General features: G+C 44.4%; 1 protein-coding gene across 7 annotated transcripts in view; it reads right to left on the bottom strand.

The window, feature by feature from the left end:
• Positions 1-19,110, bottom strand: part of PRKAR1B (protein kinase, cAMP-dependent, regulatory subunit type I beta) — an 83,890-nt gene that overhangs the window by 12,467 nt on the left and 52,313 nt on the right. For all 7 annotated transcript variants that reach the window (XM_014951422.1, XM_014951423.1, XM_014951421.1 and 4 more), the window contains exons 7-9: positions 15,609-15,767; positions 7,223-7,283; positions 4,039-4,160 (exon numbers count right to left, since the gene is read on the bottom strand). In XM_014951422.1, the coding sequence (XP_014806908.1) occupies positions 4,039-4,160; positions 7,223-7,283; positions 15,609-15,767 (342 nt within the window). The remainder of the gene's footprint in view (positions 1-4,038; positions 4,161-7,222; positions 7,284-15,608; positions 15,768-19,110) is intronic.

Below are 19,110 nucleotides of genomic sequence, written 5' to 3'. Positions count from 1 at the left end.
ACTAATCTACAATTAAATATACTCATTTTTAAAGTTAAAAACAAAAAAAACTAATGCGCAACTACTTGATACAAGGGTCCGTTTCTCCTTGAATTTTCTCCCGTGAATTATCTTCTATTTTTAGGTCTTTTATTTTTAGGCTGCTGCATGCTATTGCCGGGCAACTCGACCAACTATTAATTGGAAGCGTTTTGCTTCTCAGGCAGTTTTCTGCCTTCCCTCCCTGCAGCTCTGGGACCAAAGTGTCCCGTGAGGAGACGACAGGAGAGCAGGCTGGAAGGACAGTGACCTCCCTGGGGTGCTGTGCTGTGCTGTGCCACCCGGCCAGGTTCAAAGCTGAACTTAAAGAGAGTGGTACGCGATCACAACCGCTATTTTTAATACTACAGTCACCACCTTTCTCAGTAACCTTGACAACAGCAAAAACCTCATCTCTTTCCAGTTCCAGAGAGCTACTACACCAGCCTGAACTGCTGCTCGGACTGAAGTCAGTGGCAAAGCCCCTGTTCAACTGGCATTTCGTTTAAAGGGACTTAATGTTTGCTGGGGTATTTAACTCTGCAGAGCTCACTCTCCTCTCCACGCTACCGCTTTAAAACGCTGGCTAAAAATATTTGCCTTATCTGAAGTGAGAGGGAATAAATCCTCCCCGCTGCTGGGTACAGAGCGTGGCAGGGCACAACACAACTGCAAATTTATTTGTTAGAAACTGTACATCTGTTATGATTTACGCTTGCCAAAATATAATTCTTTATGGCAACAATTGTTTCATGGTGCTTAAAGTTTTTCACCTCCGTGCCAGGAATCTCATATGGGATAATTCCATGACCTTGGAATCCAGCAGATACATTCCACATCTGTCTGGTCTGGGAAAGCCCGAGTTTGTTGTGTGAAAACTGGAGTGGGAAAGTAAGACCTGGAAATATCTGAAAATACTGAAACTGCAGCGCTGCTGCTTTTTTCCTTTTTTTTTTTAATTACCACTTTCAAGTGCAGTAAATCAGTCTCACAGGAGCGGTTACTTTGCTTTTGTTACACCGATGTTCGCTTCTGATCCTATCTTCAAATTAAGGAATATGGTATAAACATTAAAATAATTCTATCTCTGGAAAAAATCACAGCCTTTAAATATTAAAGCTAAACCTTGTTGAAGGCTGCGTGAGATTTAAACGGAAAAGCACCCAACCTACTGCAAGTAAACACCTTCCTGGGGCCTGTGGGGACCTGGGGTGGCAGAAAAGCTGTAGCTGTCCTGCAATCTCAGAGCAGTACTTTCTCATTATACTTTTTTTAACAAAAAAAATGAACCATAACCAGCTTTGTGAGTAGTGAACTTTAAAGCCCTGGTTTCCTGTGACTCTTCCCCGTCCACATTTTCTGTTATTTTAATAATTTGGCTGCAGCCTTGCTCTCCACGGGGCATGGCAGCATTTCCGTGCACACCCTGCACTCCCAGTAACCCGCACCCACTCCGACCTGTGCGGTGCTGGAGACAAGCAGACAGAAAGCCACAAAAATAAAGGTTACTCTAAGAAAAGAGAAGAAAAGGTGAATGCGTTTGCTTGACAGAAGGGAGAGACTAAATATTCTTGTCCATACGGGATGATATTCCTGGTTTAAAGCAGGAATTGCTGTTCTGATCATCACCGAAGTTGGAAATCTCCCTTTGAAAGGGTTTCATGGTTGCACTTCAGTCTGCAGCTCCCAAAGGTGCTGGTTCACTCCTGCCTTTCTGCAGGACCAATACACTTAAAATATGGTATCCCAAAGGGATGTCACAGAAATGAACCAGTAATTTATGAAGTTCATACAAAACCGTGCTAATAATTTAAAATCCACGTGTGATTCCTGGGTGTCTTGGAGAAGCTTTTATGATAAGAGTCATGAGATCCCACTTGGAACCAGCATTTGAGATGCTGGTGCACCAAAGCTTTGTAAATCGGTAACTGGTTTCTCTAAGGCATGCCATGAATGACCATGGTTTGTAATAAATGGGTGCCTTGCCCCAAAATTGCACAGCAAAGCTCAGCTTTGTCCTGCCAGTCTGAAGGAGGCTGCATTCTGCTGATCTATGAATCCTCTCTGCATCTCCAGCAGTCCAGCACACGGGCTGCTACTAGAATGTTTTGGATTTTAAATCCACAAACATCAAAACACATGAAAGAAGCTAATGACTTTTCAACATATTGTGACAACGAAACAGCCAAAACTCCTCTCAACCAGTTTGTAGAATAACGTGTTCCTGGCGGCTCGCGTCAGCTCTCCTGCAGAAAAGTTTAACGTCAAAAATGTAAACTCTTGTGAAACGAGGCTTATAATACAAAGCTTAAAGTATGTGTGAGCGGGCACAAATGCTACTGCAGCACAAAAAATAGTTGGTGCTGGATGTTCGCTCTTTAATGCAGAAAATTATAGGCAATTTCCAAAGTGCAAAACGATGTTAGATTTATAGTGGGAGGGTGAGGAGAGCAGAGACTTTATGATTCTGCTGTACGTGGTGTTAATGCGCCTCTCCCCGTTCAAGTCTTAACAGCTGTTCCATCAAGAGGGGGAAAATAAAGGCCCTGGGTAATTCTTAAGCAAGCTGCCAATTTTCCACATGGGATTCGATGGCTAAGAAAACCAGGTTTTCCTAGTCTCACGCTGCTGCAAGGAGTAACAGGACACTTAGTAACACTACTAGAAATACAAATTTTTCTTATTTACTAGGTATCTTGTTAATGAAAAAAAATATCCCTATGGAGTATTAGTCTCACTGCTCGTCACATGTTTAAACTGTGTGATCTACAGGTGGAGTTATTTGCACCGACAATTCTGTGAGCATCAGAAGAGAAACCATGTTCATAAATGAAGTGTGGATTTCAGCAGCAGCATCCCACGCTCGAGAGGAAAGGAAGAGTGAAATTTTAAGTGTCAGATATTGATTATGAACCAAATTCTGGCTGCCTTGGATAGAGGCAACTACGCAGAAATTCAGAGATAAGGAGCAAACAAAAGTAGAGCACCCAAAGCCATGGGTGCTGTACAACCCTCTGTCACCTGAGTGGGACAGGGGATCTTTCCTTCTAAATCCCACCAGGACACAGGAGCCTGAGGGAGCCAGAGATGTACCCCAGGGTACCAACAGCCCCCTCCCATCCATCTGACCCACCTCCTCCCATGGCAAAGGGTTCAGGTCCCCCCCAGCCCCCGTGCCACCACTGCCAGATGTTGGGATTTGCGCTTGAACTGCCACCACAGCCAGATGTTGTCATTCCCAGGCTATAGATCTGTGTATCAACACTCACGGCTGGCCCTGAAAAGTTCCTACGTCAACACGTACACAATGATGCCCTAATTCTGGGTTGTTATTCTTAGTCTGAGTCTCTCTGATACCTTTCTATGACCTGCTGTATCACAGCGCCTGGGTATTTGTATGAGATACTGAGGGTCCAAATATTTATGCCAGAGAAGGAGGAAAAACCCCGTCAGCATCTGTCTGCAGAAGGGAGATGGTGGAACTGAAGTGTCCCAAAAAGATGTCAGCATTTTCAGCTGCCTGACAGATCCACCCGCCTGTGTGAGAGCAAACAAGAAACCAGCTCAGCCATTTGGATCGCGTTTAAGGCAACACAAAGAACAAATTATCCATTTTCAGATCAGGTCTCTGGCTCCAGTTTACAGATGTTTGTTTGTGATTTCCCCCTGTACGTCCCTGTGGGAACAATGATCAATGCACCGTGGGGCTGCCCAGCCTGGGGGAAGTACTGGCAACTTGGAACATGAAAAATCTCCTGTAGAAAACAAACATTCAAACAGTCAAGACACCAGACACACCTCAACATTCCACTGTCTTCAATTTACTGGAAATCAGGGACCATCCCACTTAAGACACTTCCACGGAACTGCTGTCTGAGTTCATTTGAATTTTGAGTAATTCGCCTGGTTTGAGTGGAGTTTATGCTGCAGTAAGAGATTAAACTGAATCCAAATGTCTTTTAATACACAGCCTTGATCTCTGCCAGGAAATGACAGAGCGTATCAGGACGCTGATCTTACCTCTGTAATAATGAAGAAGTCATCACCGGGCTCTCCTTGCACAACAATCTTCTCTCCATCTTCAAACTGGACAGGTTCCAGTGCATCAGCCACCGTCAGCCGCTCCCATTTGTCCAGGGACTCTGAAATATTGAAGATCATAAACCTTTATTATAAAAAGGCTCTAACTTTGCCTGAAGATTCGTATCTAACCTGACAGCTCTGCTACGCCTGGTTCTGTTCTAAAAGAAACATTTCTTTCATCCAGGCACTTCGCACGAACCTCCAGTTGGGAAACATGAATCTATTTATTCATTGTGTCTTAGACTTTACTAATCGCCCAGATAATAATCTTAAAAGTTGGACAGGAGAAGTTGGCTGGGGTTCTCCTGCCTGCAATGTGATCTGGACGGGAGCAGCCTCAGAGCTGTGGGGACACACCAGTGACATGGGAGCACCCAGGTTGTCTCCTACAGCATCCCACCCCAGGGGTCTGAGCAAGTCCTGCCATCTTCTCATCAGAGCTGCTCTCGGCCTGTTACCCACGGGTGGCTGGGTAAGGAAAGAACCATTGAATCACTCGGCCTGTTACCCACGGGTGGCTGGGTAAGCAAAGAACCATTGAATCACAAATTACAGAATGGTTTGGGTTTGAGGGGACCTTAAAGGTCATCCAGTGCCACCCCCTGCCCTGGGCAGGGACACCTCCCACCAGCCCAGGTTGCTCCAAGTGCCCTCCAACCTGGCCTTGAACCCCTCCAGGGATGGGGCAGCCACAGCTTCCCAGTGAGAGGTTTCACTGCCTCGAAAAGTTGGGCTGAAATTCATGAACTAGAGCTCTGCTGATTGTCACTTAGGATGAATTACTGAACTCTGGTAAGTCAAAACTCGGCTCCTGACACCGGGATTAGATCTGGGCTTTTTTCTCAGGCTCTAATTTTCCCATTGTGTTCAAAATATTGCTTAGAAGAGCTGGGTGAGGGTGAGAGAGCTGCTCTTTAAAAGTTTGAAAGCCTTTTGGCTGAGCTCGGAAGCGCACACCAAGTCTGGTAACAAAACCAGAGGGAAGTGGTCGATGCACCAAAGGTCAGTTTTGAGTTGCCCAACATACACATCTTTGTGGATTTATGCCATTTTCTGTTGCTGTTTGGAAAAAAATTACTTCTATTATTTTCTCCACCTCTAATCACTAATGCACTTCCCTGGTGTATCTGTGGCTTTTGCTGCAGAAGCATTAATACCAGAGACCAAGCCCATATTGTCAATGCAACATTCAGAAAGTGCTCTATTTGACTAAAAATAAGCATAAAACTCTTTCATACAGACTAGAGTCAGCTTTTTCTCTTTTTTTTTTTTTTAAAAGAGCTCAGTAATTAACAATGAAAAGAAAGAGTCTCTTGAAACTTCTTCCTCAGTTGGCTTTATGAAAAATTCAAAGCTAATTCTAGCTGTAGTCACGAAGTGTCTCTCTTTTGTCTAAGGGACACTACAAATACAATGGTTAATGTTTCTTGCAAGATACAGGAGATTGTACATGATAGAACTCCTAAAGTTTTAGTTGCAGAGTTAAAGTCAAGCATCAAATACAGCAGACCATGTGCAATTTTTTGCAATTTCTGAATTGCACGCATCAATTTGTGGCTTTACATTTAATTAAACTACAGAAGAAAGATTTGAAACCATTAGTTTTCTCGTATCTTGTTCAATACGCTATGAGCAGGTTCTGATAATCGACAAAATCCTTAGATTTTAAAAAAATATAGTCACTCTTCCAGTTATATGGGTGGCTACAGGCACTACACAAACCTTGAAAAAATATGTAGAAGAAGGTGGTAGAAGTTTTTCCACCACGAAATCACCAAGTTCTGACCACATGAAGGCACGAAGTAAAGTTGACTTCTCAGTGGTGCGCCTCTGAAATGATGCACTTTTTGTCTGGTGCTTTTCTGTGCTTAAAAAAAAGGTTCAAATCTCAAGTCCTACCTCGCTTTTTACCGAGGCTGAAAAGCCATACTACAAACTAGGATATAATTACATTGCAAACCACATGTTTAAGGAAGTGCATCTCTGAATAACCTTTCCACTCCAAAATTGTTTGGGGATGTCTCATTGTTGTAATTGCTCCTCATTAGTGCAGGTGCAGGGATCCTTTTTTCTTTAAATACTCATTGTAATTGGCTATAATTTGTGCTCTTAACTTTGGAAGATTTAAATTAAGCATAAAAATAAGGCATTTAAATGATGAAAATTTCATTAATAAGTGAGTAAGATACTTGGCCTTACTTTAAGCACACAGATGTAATTGAAAATTTCACGCATAGCGCCTCTGAGAAGTTCAAGTGTATTTTCACTCAGACTCTCATATTTCAGGTAAATAAGCTCAAATGCTAGAGGAACATCACAAACAAGGAAAGAAAATTGTTCAAAAAGAAATATAAGCATTTGAATTGTGCAGCAAATTAATCCTGTAGTGTGTTTTGTGGTGGGGTTTTTTCACCCAACAGAAACACAATGTTTCTCCCACAGCATCAGCATTTCACTGGGCTGTCTAACACTGTCTTCCTTATTAGAAGCTTTTGTTCCCCTAATGGTGATGGATTGGTCGGGCATTATGGGGTTGTTGTTTTTCCTACTGAAGGCCATCAAGAACATGTCCGAATTTCGTGGCTATCGCATTAATCAAAGGGAAACAAAATCCAAGGACAAGAAGCTAAACAGATGTTTTAAGAATGTGAGACGGGGCTGGAAAATACACAGAAGGAGGGAAAAAAAACCCAACCAGTCTCTGTTGTGATTTGTGAGGTTAGTTTGTTTGCTGCGCATAAATACAGTATTCTTACAGGAAAAAGCTCCTCACCTGTCACCTGGAAGGATGTAACTAGACTTTCTGACAAATTCATCTCTCTGCACTGCTTTCTCCTCTATCCATGGCATCTCTACTGCAACAGCAGCTGCCACAAGGCTGCCAGTGCCTTCCTGCTCCCAGATTTAAGGAAAGATTTGCCCTCAAACAAATGTCCAGTGCATTTAAAAGAAAGAGAAAAACGAGTCCTAAGAAGGGCCCTTCACGCTCTCATTCCTAAGGAACCGAGGCAGCTGTGAGACCTTCCATCTGACCACCATGGCTTCCACCGTGCCCTCAAAGACCCCGATTCCCCCCGACAACAGGGACAACAGAGGGAGCAACGCGCGAGGCCAGACTGACCCAAAATGGAGACCTTGCTCAGGAATTCTTCGTACATCTTCCGCTTCCTCAGCGTGCTGCCCTGTCATTAGAGGGGAGAGAAAAAGGAGGTTAGAGCGTTACACAAAGTATTTTTGTGATTCCTTCCTACAGCTGCTCTTCGCTTTCCCTCCCCTTCCAGCTCTCCGGCACGGCCAGTATAAACAGCCTGAAGGCAAATGTTTCCCCATAAAATGTCTGGGCAAGTCGTGCTCCCGATAAGCAAAGACAGAAGGAATCAAATTCAATCCTGGTGTAATTTCACTGACTTCACTGGTGTTACTGGACACCGCCGATGAATTGCACCCATTATTTACAGGCGCTGGTTATAAAGCCAGAGCTTCATCAATTAACTCTTTGGCTAATTCAATATATATCTTGTTACCGATGAGGCCCTGCTAGAAGGGAATTTACAATTACAAAGTAGGATAAAACTTAAAATGTCCCCCTCATGGGTCTCATCCTTTTTGGTTAAAACCTCTTTAATGCCAAGAGCGTTTATCTGTGAGCCTGGTTTATATTCTGTAGAGTGCTGTGTGTACTCTTACTGCTCAGCAACCTATTCATAGTATTATTTTAGTAAGATTTAAGTGTTTTGGAGCAGACAATCCATCAGTGTATGTGCAGCCACCAGCACAGTCATTCCCCCTCCAGTAGAGGTTTTATTGAGTGATAAATTACTGAGAAAACTTCTGCTTACACAGTGTTTGATCGCCCAGACAGAAACCCCAGGTACCATCCCAGGCAATTTTGAAAGAGATTCAGGTACGAAAAAATAATGTGCAGTTCTACCAATTCAAAAAGAATTAATTCATTCTTAACTCCTCCTGCAGTGACACAAATGACTTGAGAAGACACCTCAAAGTGTCTCATTCCACCCCCTGCCCTGGGCAGGGACACCTCCCACCAGACCAGGTTGCTCCAAGCCCCCTCCAACCTGGCCTTGAACCCCTCCAGGGATGGGGCAGCCACAGCTTCTCTGGGCAACCTGGGCCAGGCTCTCACCACCCTCAAAGTGGAAAAAGCAAAGTTCTTCCCCAGATCTCATCTCAGTCTCCCCTCTTTCAGTGTCAAACCCTTCCCCCTCATCCTATCGAAGGGTACCCCTGTCGAAGACTGTCCAACACCTGTCAATCTACACGGCAGGAGGATGGCATAAAGACAAGACACTCATCTTCTGAGGAAAAGAGAAATGAAGATGGCGTTTACTTATAGGCTGGGCAGAAAGGACAGAAGCAGATGTCATGTCTGCCATAGGAAAAGCCACTTCTCTATTCCCTATGTCCAAGCAGGCACTGGGAAGTGCTGGAAGCAGAGGCAGAAAGGGGGGACAGACAAAGGAAAACAAGAAGAAATGTTTTACTCTCCATGGTGGAAGCATTCAGAAGTGCTTTGAGTAGGGAAATGGGGAAGGCTGGTGCAATGACAACACCAAGAATTGAACAACTGAACATCTTCTCTCTTTCTCCATGCATGGCGAAGGTGGGGACGGACCCAATGGCCACCAAAGCAACGGGAATCCTTCCCCCACCACCAACAAGCTTTGGATCAGCAGAAGCCACTGGGTGCTCTCCTCCGAAGCTCCTGTCCTCACCCCTCTCCAAGGCCACCCTGCTCGGGACCGGCCACAGGAGCTGCTGCTCTTCTCGGGTACCACGGGATCAACATCTCCAGCTCCTGAGGGCTCCCCCTCCGCTCCCCCCTCCTCATTTCCCAGTCTGGTGGTGACAGTTCTCCCCTCAGCGATAGCACCGCTCACCCTTCTCTGACCTCTCCGTCTGACAAACCTGGTTCTCCACCTCGGGGGGCCCCCCGAGAGCATTTGATGTGCCAGAAAGAAAAGCAAAAAGCAATAACTTCAAAGGGAGGAGGCTGCGCAGAGCTCGGCAGACCCCGAGAGCTCGCTGCGAGCCGAAGGATGGAAGGCCGGACGCCGTGCGGCCTTCGCTTTCCTCCCTGCAATCCAGTGGAAACCAGAGCAGGAAAATTGACAGCTGTGGAAAAGCAGATTGGTGGTTTAGTGGGACAGATGTGGAAAATGCTTTTTAAATGACTTGCGGGCGCAGATGAATTTTAAGAAGCAGTAATCAGCAGCCACAAGTGACGCCTGACCACAGCTTCCAGTATTTCCAGAGGCAGACAAGAGCCGGGGAGGTAAGAGCTGAGGCATCGCACCGGCCTGGGGAGCAAGAGCCCAGCAGTTCCTGCAGGGAAATGGGCATCTTGGCTCTTGGCTAAACTAAGCCAGCGTAGGTTTCTGGTACAGAACCCACCGAGAAGACAAGTGCAAAAGCAAAACTGAAGTGGAAGGAATTCATTAAATGTGCTGTTATGTTGTGATGGCACCTAGAACCTCAGAGCTTCACTGCCTTGACTATCCCATGGCCTTTTTACACTTGTTTTACTTGGTCGAACTGCTTTATCCAAATAGTTGAGGCCACAGGTATGAACACCTTCATAACCTCTTCCACCACCTTTCCAATCCTTTCTGCAGGAGTGACAAGCAGCACGCTCCCTGGGACATCTGCTGAGCCTGGTCATACGCAATATTTTCATGGATCTTCTCGAAGCAGCAACAAATCAGAGAGTAACGATATCTGCAGACAGTAATGGTATCTGCAGATACTGTGAAAGTTTGCCAGGACAGGAAAATAACAAGAAAGGACCTACAGACCTTAGAAACTGGAGTAGGAAATAATAGAACGAGCTTCTGTTTGGAAAATACAGCTCAGAAACACAAAGAAAGAAAGAAAAAAAATTCCAAAGCCCAGATGTTTGATGAAGGGAGGAAGACTGGAAAGCTGTAAAGTTGAAAAGAGATTTACAGACAGTAGGTGAGATCTGGTTCGCAACATCACACTGCAACAGGAGCACGGCCAGGGCTATTCTGGTCTCCATACTCCAAGGCATCAGCCAGGAATGGAGCTCAGAGGCTCCATCTCCACGGCTCAGGTGTGATGGTCCCTGGCGTGCTACACTCTGCCCAGAGACCTCTTCTCCAAAAAGTGCTCCCAAACCACACAGAGCCTGAAGAACTGACAAAACACTTGGGGAGAAGAACACAAATTCCACCTGTACAGGTCAGTTCGATGCTGGGATGGTCGGTATGTCACGCTCATACCTGGCACGCACTCCTGCAAGGGTTTTAAGTAGACAGCGATAATCATCTACAGATACATGACAGAAAGAGAGGGCAATTTAGTACAGCGTAACTTGACATAACTCAAAGTAATAGGGGAAAATTAAGAAAATCTAATTTAAGATGAATATCAAAAAAGTTTCCCCAACTTAGGAATTATTCTCTTGCAGAAAAGTTTCCCAAGGGAAGCAGTAGAAATCTTACTGCTTGAGCCAGATAAAAACAATAGTAAATGTACATGAATAATTCTGCACTGGCAGGGCTCTTGATGGCATGTTTTAAAAAGTCTTTATTAATTCTGCTTTTTCTAACCTATTAATATCTTACTTCAATAGTTGCTGCTTCTCCCTCTCCCTCCTCTCCTTTGTTCCCTCTCTCCCCGATCCCGAGCTGTCACGCACAAGCTCATCTTCTTAAAGACAGTGGTTCCCACTAACTCCGAAGACTCGTTAATATTCTAAGCTGCAGAGCTCCTCCCTGAAAAGGTCCCAAGCAGAAATGAGAACGTTTGCATTTGCCAAATCCACCCAGAAAAGAGCTCAAAGCCTGTTTTAGGACCACTTAGAAGTGTCGCAAACCCCAGGCTTAGCTTAAGCCATAGACAAGGTAGGAAAAAGGAATGTCCCAGAGATTGGTCTTGTTGGATAGGACTTGTGTCTCTCTTCCAACTGCCTCTTCTTCACTTTCCCTGTTTTATTCAATTTTTTCTTCCCACTCCTCCAGCCTGGTCTCTGTCTTTCCTCCCCTCTGCTGGCCTCTTTGCTTGGTCCCTCCAGCGCTCTTCATGTCTTCTCCCTTGCTCCGTTTTTTTGGGTGCACAGATGGGGTGGCTGGAGGTGTTCAGGTCCTTCCTAGAAACCCCCACCTCCAGTAAGAAGCCAAACAAACGGCCACCGAAAGGCACAGTGTGGCTCAAGTTTCAAATAAAAGAGTTACACTGGCAGAGGGTGCCAGAACGGGCACCCTGGACCGCTCCAGCCTCTTTAATCCCCCCATAAACCTGACACTGGACAACGCGGTGGGTGTAAGAAAGAGTCACAGACCATCCTGGCCGTGCAAAGGAAAGATCCTGGTGCCATGTGGCACAAACATCCGATGGGTTGCAGGCTTGGGATTCACTTCATGTCCTGGCCACAGCACAACCTATGTTTCAGGGAAATACAAGGTCCTGCGGACTTACTTGTCTGAGTGGAAAAAGGCACTTGTTAAAGAACTTGTTCTCAGGCTCAAAGCTGGGAAAAGATGGTAGAACAAAGCCAAAATCACACAAATAAAACGAGGCATAACATTAGGAACTGACTAACCTTGATTTATCATGACTTATATCCCAATATTGCAACTCATTTTCTGGGAGCAAAGTCTGCCAAATGGGCAAAGCATTGCATCCCGTGTAACTCCGTCCTCGGAGCCAGGTACCTTGGACCATGGGAACTAGAGGATAGTTAAATTATCCCAAATCAAGCCTTCTTAAAGTAGAAATTACAAGAAATTAATACTTCAAATTTCCTCAGTCTGGGAACTGAATTGTCTGGGGGATCGATCTGATGTTGGGATACAGACATTTGCTTCTCCGGTATTTGTGGTATTTGCTATATTTGGAACACAAATATTGTACTGCCCTGGGATGTTCCCCACTCCGTGATGCTCTTGAATCCCAATTGCAAAGAAGAAAGGAGCAACATTTCAGCAACTGAATTATACGAGAATCCTACAGCAAAAAAATTCCTTTGCATCTCTCCCAGAAGACTGTAAGTAAATAAATACAGAATATGGCCATAACTCTGTGTGTGTGTGCACACAGACAACATATACATTAAAAAATTTGCAGCAGTAAAAAATATGCAGCTCGGCCCAGGTAATTTTATGAAATAAATGGAAGACACAGATGGAGAGATAATTTGTGTGTACTGAGGGGAGAACATGTTGAAGTGGTTTTTTGTAATCCATCTCGTACACTGAATTTCACGGTGTAATACTCTGTCAGGGACTGCAGCGAAAGCCAACCCATTTCACTGCAAATCCCAACAAAAAGAACTACCCCAACACTTAACAGCCCTCACAGCTGCTAAAACAAACTCGAACGTGACCTTCAAGCCACCAGGATACCTAAGCTGAGACAATGAAATAGAAAGAAATATATCTGTTTTAAGAAACTTCTTTTGGGACGGGCTAAAAAATGGATGACAAGTGTAACAAAAAGCCAGCAGGAACTTTTCGCATCAGGCTTTGTCCATCCCCCCAAAGAAAAAGGAAAATCCAAACTCCCAAACCTCCCGAGATGCATTTTATTCATACCATAAACCAGCCAGGATCAATGAGACACAGAAGTGGGGGAAATGGCACTAAGCAGAAATAAAATCTAGAAATTACTAAATGCGAAGCAAAGAACCAAAACAAGAGCCCGCGAGGAGGAATGAGGCAGAGAGTCAAGTGTCTCATGACAGGATAAAATCTTTTTGGCAAGTGTGGATCTGAAGGCATGATTTGCAAATAAATATTTACAACTTGAATAAAATTTCAACACTGGACTGAGAAAACATGATGCTGGTGATGGCCAGGAAGGAATGCAGACAGAAAACTGTGCAGGTTATGGGAGGGCTTTATCTGACTACAGAAAAAAAATACATCTTTGGGATAAAAAAGGTCATTGATCCCTTGGACAGAAGTGTTTGCAGAAAATAAGAAAAAAATGCTCCCTCAGTTTTAAAATTATCTGAAATGATATATTTCAAAAGATATCCTAAACATTACTACCTTTTATTTAAAGGCAGAATCATTTCTATATCCAAAATACCCAACAGCTTTCTAAAAACATAAATTTTGAGGCCAAATGGCAGGAAACCGTGTTTCTGGGACTTGAAAGGCAGCTACTGCTGCATCGTGAGACCACGTACAGCTAAACCAGCCCTGGAACGGTGGAGTTCCCTTCAGGTATGAAATACAGCCACTTAAAACATGATGTCATTAATTCTTGGGCTCAAGGAAAATGCAACGAGAGCCCTGTAACCTGCCCCCACACGACTGCGGGGAGACAGGCGTCTCGTTCCACCGACAGCACAGGACTGATCCGCGCTGCACCGACACATCAACGGGACAAACAGAGAATTGGTGTAGCCCAGATGGGAAAATTGCATTCCCCATAGACAGCACTTAAAATTGGACATTTTCTGTACCTGCAGCAATTAATTCACCATTTCCCACCTATTGGGAATACTGCAATTACACTGCCTGGGTATCTGCTGTAATGCAACTCACCACCAGTTTTTAATGGGCTCGACTGTAAAAAAGACACAAGAAAGAGAGAGGGGGAGAGAAAACACCTCGGTGTTACATTAAAAGTCTCACCAGCTGCAGAAACTGAGCTTGCTGGGTAAGGTACAGCTGTCACCGGTTCAGAGAATATGTAAATTAATTTGAAAATCACAAATTGAAAATTTGATACACTACAATCAAATAGCAGTATATCTGTGCTATTCAAGTAGTATGTATGGCTAAAGCTAGCTTTAAAAACTGTCCTTTCCACTTGAGACTTCAAACCCTTCCAGTAAAATCCTGTCTCTGCATCAAATATTCATGTCCTGCGGGCTGCTCTCAGATGGTAACGGACACACAACCCAACCTGGAAGCTCCCAGGGTTGGATGATGTGAGGTGTCGCTGTTTTCATCGGCGCTAAAACTGAAATTACCTCCAGGCTACGAGACTTGTGAATGTCCCTGCAGTTCTTTAGTGGCAGGCTCACAGGCAGCTGTAAAAAGCTATGCATAAAAAGCCAAGGAGTGTGCAGCTTGTCCTGACATTTATTTCCCTCCTGCATTCCTTCTCTGATATACCTTGGATACACCTTGCAGCACACAGGTTCATCACCCCAGTTAACCCGGACACCTCTCCACTGCCTCCGTGTAAGACATGGGACAAATAAATTAACTGTGCCTCTTCCAGCTGGTAGGAAATTCTCCAGCTCTATGTTTTAGAAATACCTTGGAGAAAGACCTCAGTTCCCACTGCCTGCTCCCCCACACCAGGAAGTGTTCAAAATCTATTCCTCTTGCTGATCCACAAGAGAGGAGACAGTTTGGTTTTCACCATTAACCCTCTATTTTGTCCTGGAGTGATGGGGCTGTGTATTTTGGGATGCAGTACATTCCCATCAGATGTACTCTCAGTGTGATGTTCATTTACATCCATGAAACACAGAGTGAGAACCAGCAATGTTCCACACAGACATCCAACAGTCACCACACAGCATCAATAAACAGCACCCTTACACTCTGTTGCTTAAGAAGCAATCATTTAAATGTAAAATCTACTCAATTCTTTTGCTAATTTTTCTGTTCTCTGTGACATGCACTGGAAATACAGATGATCTCAAAATGCACACCCCTTTATTATGCCGAGAGCATAGTGCAATTTCCTTCAGAACGAAACAATGCGGCTTTTAGAGACAAGCCCTATTGAGGAAGGAGCTTTAAATAGAGTTATCTCTCTGTTAATTATCAAAAAGAAAGGAATATTTTATGGGGAAGGAAAAGATACGCACATGGACATCGGAAACGAACATTAAAACAAAAGTTATGACATTGCTAAAGTTAATGATCTGTCGAAGTTTCCGTTACAAACTCACCACTGGAGAAAGGGCAGCAAACCCAAAAGCCAGGGGACACCCCCGGAGCCCCGGAGGTCTGTGGGGCTTTGCTGAAGAAACCAGGAATTTTGGAAGGAGCAAGGGAACGAGTCCTTGGTGGGGACCCTGCAGCTACCCCACGTGTGGCCCTGTGCTGGATAAAAAGGTGCAAGGCACAGGCCAAAGGAGACTATTTCTTTTATGGAGCAGCATTTGCCTTGCATTGCCTGCCCTGGAGAGTATAAAACCAGTTTCAATACTCCACAGGCAAGGAAGAGCATTGAGAAACAGTTTGAGACTGACAACGAGAGGATCTGTGTAGCTCTGGTGGGTAACGGAGGCCTCCTGAGGTTTTCATTCACGTATAATAGTTCTGAATAATGTTATTCAATTGCATTTCTGACTCAGCATCTTGTCATTTCTGCTGCATCTTGTCCCCTTTTCCTTCAGTTCGTTTCATTTACTCAGTGTTACTCTCTCTTTCATGTAGAAACCCAGACAGCCCGGCCTTCTGTCATCAGCGCGCGCTGAATGCCGAACAGAAGTGCCGGTACTACCAGAGAAAGTAAAATGATCAGCTCCACAAAGCCCTTCTCCACAAACGTACCATTAAAATGCGTCTGTAGCTGTCTCTGTCGATGCCCCAGAGCTTGAGATCCGTCTTGGCCTTGACGGTGGCGGCCCGGGGGGTCCCATAGATGAGCGCCAGCTCCCCAAAGCTGCCTCCTTCTCCAATGCTGGTCACCCACTCCCCGTTGACATAAACCTACCAGGGCACAAGACAAAACAAGAAGTAAAACCAATTTGAGGACTCAGTTACAGTTTTCCTTAGTGATTTTCTTTCTAATCACCAACACTGGGGACGCAGGAGGAACACAAGAGCCGAACAGCTCCCACAGCCCGTCCCCAACATGGGCAACCACCCGCTTTGTGGACAGAATCTGGAGTCTCCTGCTCCAGCACAATGGCTGTATTTACTCTCCCAGTTCCCGGCTCCTGGAGTTAACTGGCATCGTGTTTTCCCTCTGGTGTTCAAGGCTCAGACAGTCAACAAGCAGAACTGTCACAACTTTGGCTTTTTATTAACCCCGTCAAACTCGAAAGGCAGGAGATTTGGTGATAGGTGTAATGGGGTTTGCTGACAAGCACCATGGCCATGAAACGAAAAACGGTCAGAACAGGGCAACATCTTTTGAAAAGGAACATTTTTTTCTTCCCTAAGTCCAACGACTCCAACAACCATTTAAATACAACTATTGAGATCTGTTTCTCCTTTAGAGAAGACTACAAATTGCTTTGGATTTGAGAAGCCACATGCAGAATTATCCTTTGTCTTCAATATTGGCTCTACAGAAGCAATACTGGACCCACATGGCATGAAGGTGGCAGGGGATGGATCAGTGCCACCACCACAGTATTTTTCCAGAACGATATCTAATTTGAGAAGAATTCCTGTGCTCGAGGGCTGTGTAGAACCTGCACTGGAGGTCCTGGTTTCGGGATGAACCTCAGGTGCCTGGGTGGCACGTTTAAAGCCATTCTGCCCTTTAACCAAGAGTTCAGCTCCACTACCAATCCCTTTAAAATAGAATTTTTAAAAAGAAGTAGAAAGGAAAGTAGCTCTGTTTGTAAGGTGTGGGTAGTAAAACTATTTTAGGCCGAGAACAGCTCATGAAAGCCAACGTTACATGGCAGCAGCTCAGACGAGCTCCTTCTTTATCCTAAAAAACGTGGGGCTGAGGTTTTGGCTCAGACGGTGTCAGGCTTTTGTGAGCTCTCACCAAAGTGGTGAGTACATAAGTGAATTCTTCCTAATTGTTACTTGACCTGCTGCTCACAGCCCCGTAATAGCTGGAACCTTCTTCCTTCACGCAGCTGAAGAGATTTTTACAGACATTTCCCTTTGAAGGCAGGATATGATCTATCCCTGAGCTCCGCTGGAGTGAATGTACCTTTACTTTAATTTTGTACGGCTAATCTTAAGTTAACTTCTAGCATTTTTTTGCTGCCACTTTGTCATCTATGTGGACAACCTAATTTGTTCCAGGCATCGCAGCTTTTAGATCTTAAATCCCCTCCCTCAGATCTGTTTGTAATAATTTGTGCTTTGTGTCTTGTCAAGCCTTAATATTTGTTATCCAAAAATGAAGATGAGGTTTATTTATTCTTGGAAAAATAAGCAAGCCTTAGACATGAAGGGTATTTATATGCGGGTAGTTTTCTCAAATAAAGCCAGTGCTTTATTTGTAGCATGAATTTGCTTTTCTTAAATAAAAATATACAAACTTGGAAACTGCCTTGAGAATTCTTAAAAATTCAAGCTGAAAACCTCCCAACTTTAAAATGTTCTGTTTCAAATTTCAAAACGCACCCTTCTGAAATTAGAAAGATCATTAATGACGGAAGAATTCAAGCCAGAAGCAATCTATGGAATCCAACCACAAAACAGAAGCAGTTTTAAAACCCATCAGTATTCTCACATCAACCACCTTGTCATTTTCACCTGTGTGTTTACAAATCAGACAGTCTGCATGTAGGAATAAGGGCTTCAAGAAGATTTGACCGATCAAAAGAGAACCTTATCTACTGTCCACAGTGCTCATGTATAGCTCAACATACAGATTCATACAGAAAATACAGAACCTATGTAAGAAAAAATGCTGCAAAGTTTTCATTCTGCTTTTCCCCAGACTGTAGCCTGGCTGCTCTTGTTTTACAAGAAGAAAACCTGAGAATGACTGTAGAGAAAGTTGCCGTGACATTGAATCCAATAGGAAGCTGCTGAGTCTAAAAAAAAATCCATCTGTTTTAAAAGGGTAGTCGACGGTGCTTTTTAAAGTAAAAAATGTGAGGTTATAAGATTAAAATAATAAACAGGAAGTCGTTTTTATATTTAGAAATACGGATTAGAGATTTTTGCAAGACACATACTTTAGCAGGTACTTTCAACATCTTTACTGGAAACTATAATTTAAGCTCTGCCAGCAACTTCTTGGCACAGGTTCAGATTGGTCCGAGCAGCAAAGCCTCCAGTGGACAACGGGCCTGGAAGCCTCCAAACCTCCTGCCACCCTCTGCCCAGTATGAACTCTGCCCACCTGCAGGGCCGGGGCTGGAGTGACTGGTTCTCCTCCACCCCAACGTGCTGAGGGGGAAGACTGTGACCAGTGATGCTCTAATGGCCTTTCCCACCCAAGGCCAGCTTTGGGCAGAGTGTCCCTGGTTTGTGGCGTACAGTGTGAGAGAGGAAAACCCCAGGGTCTCCAAGCCCTGCCTCTTCCTGATTTCTAAAAGCCTTTCTTTGCCAGACAAAAATCTGTGCCCTTCTCCCTTGGCCCATGGTCCCCGCTGAGTGTGGCCAACAGAAGCACACATGAGTCTTCTTTGGCTGCCCACAGTAATGCACAGGAAATGTATAGATACTTCGTTCTCTGCTAATGAGGCTTGTTTATACCCCAAGAGAGTGTAAGAGTTGAGGATAAAGCGTTACTATATTTTAAAATATTTTCTTGTAGTTCTAATTTGACTCAGATCATTTTTAAGGGAAAATATTAGAATGCTCTTACTTACTCTTTGGGGTGCCTAAGCCAAAACTCTCTACAGAAAATTACTTTTAAATGTTGCAGTTTATTAAATTCAAGCCACCCCACAGTGATTTTGTCATTCTGGCTTTGGTGGTGGTTTCTGTTGGGTTTTGGTTGATAGATTATTTTTATTTTCCAGTTTTGCCATGACTTTATTCCAGGAGATGGAACTTTTATAATGGCAAAAACCCTCAGAAAGCCTGGGTGCTCCTCAGTCGTGATGTTCTGGAAGTAATTTGCTCCTAGAAGTCCTGGTTGTACCTGTCAGTCCCGTGCCCATCGGGGACACGAGGAGGGCAGACAGCCTGGCCCCGGGTTAAAAGCCACCGTGCGTTTGCCAACACCAGCTGAACTCGGCAGAAAACAGCTTCAGGCTTAAAGTCTCGGGGTCAATTGTCTACTCTCCAAGTAGCTTTTTTTTCTTGGGAGAAGGGTGGAAGCATGCCAAAAAAAGTATCTGGCAAGGCTTAAATGAACGGCAGCTCGCTCACGAGCAGCCTGGAGTTTCCACAGACAACAAGGATT

This window comes from Calidris pugnax, unplaced genomic scaffold (assembly GCF_001431845.1).
Source record: "Calidris pugnax isolate Ruff unplaced genomic scaffold, ASM143184v1 scaffold198, whole genome shotgun sequence".
In the NCBI taxonomy this organism is placed as follows: Eukaryota; Metazoa; Chordata; class Aves; order Charadriiformes; family Scolopacidae; genus Calidris; species Calidris pugnax.
This window is presented reverse-complemented; position numbering and strand designations above follow the sequence as displayed.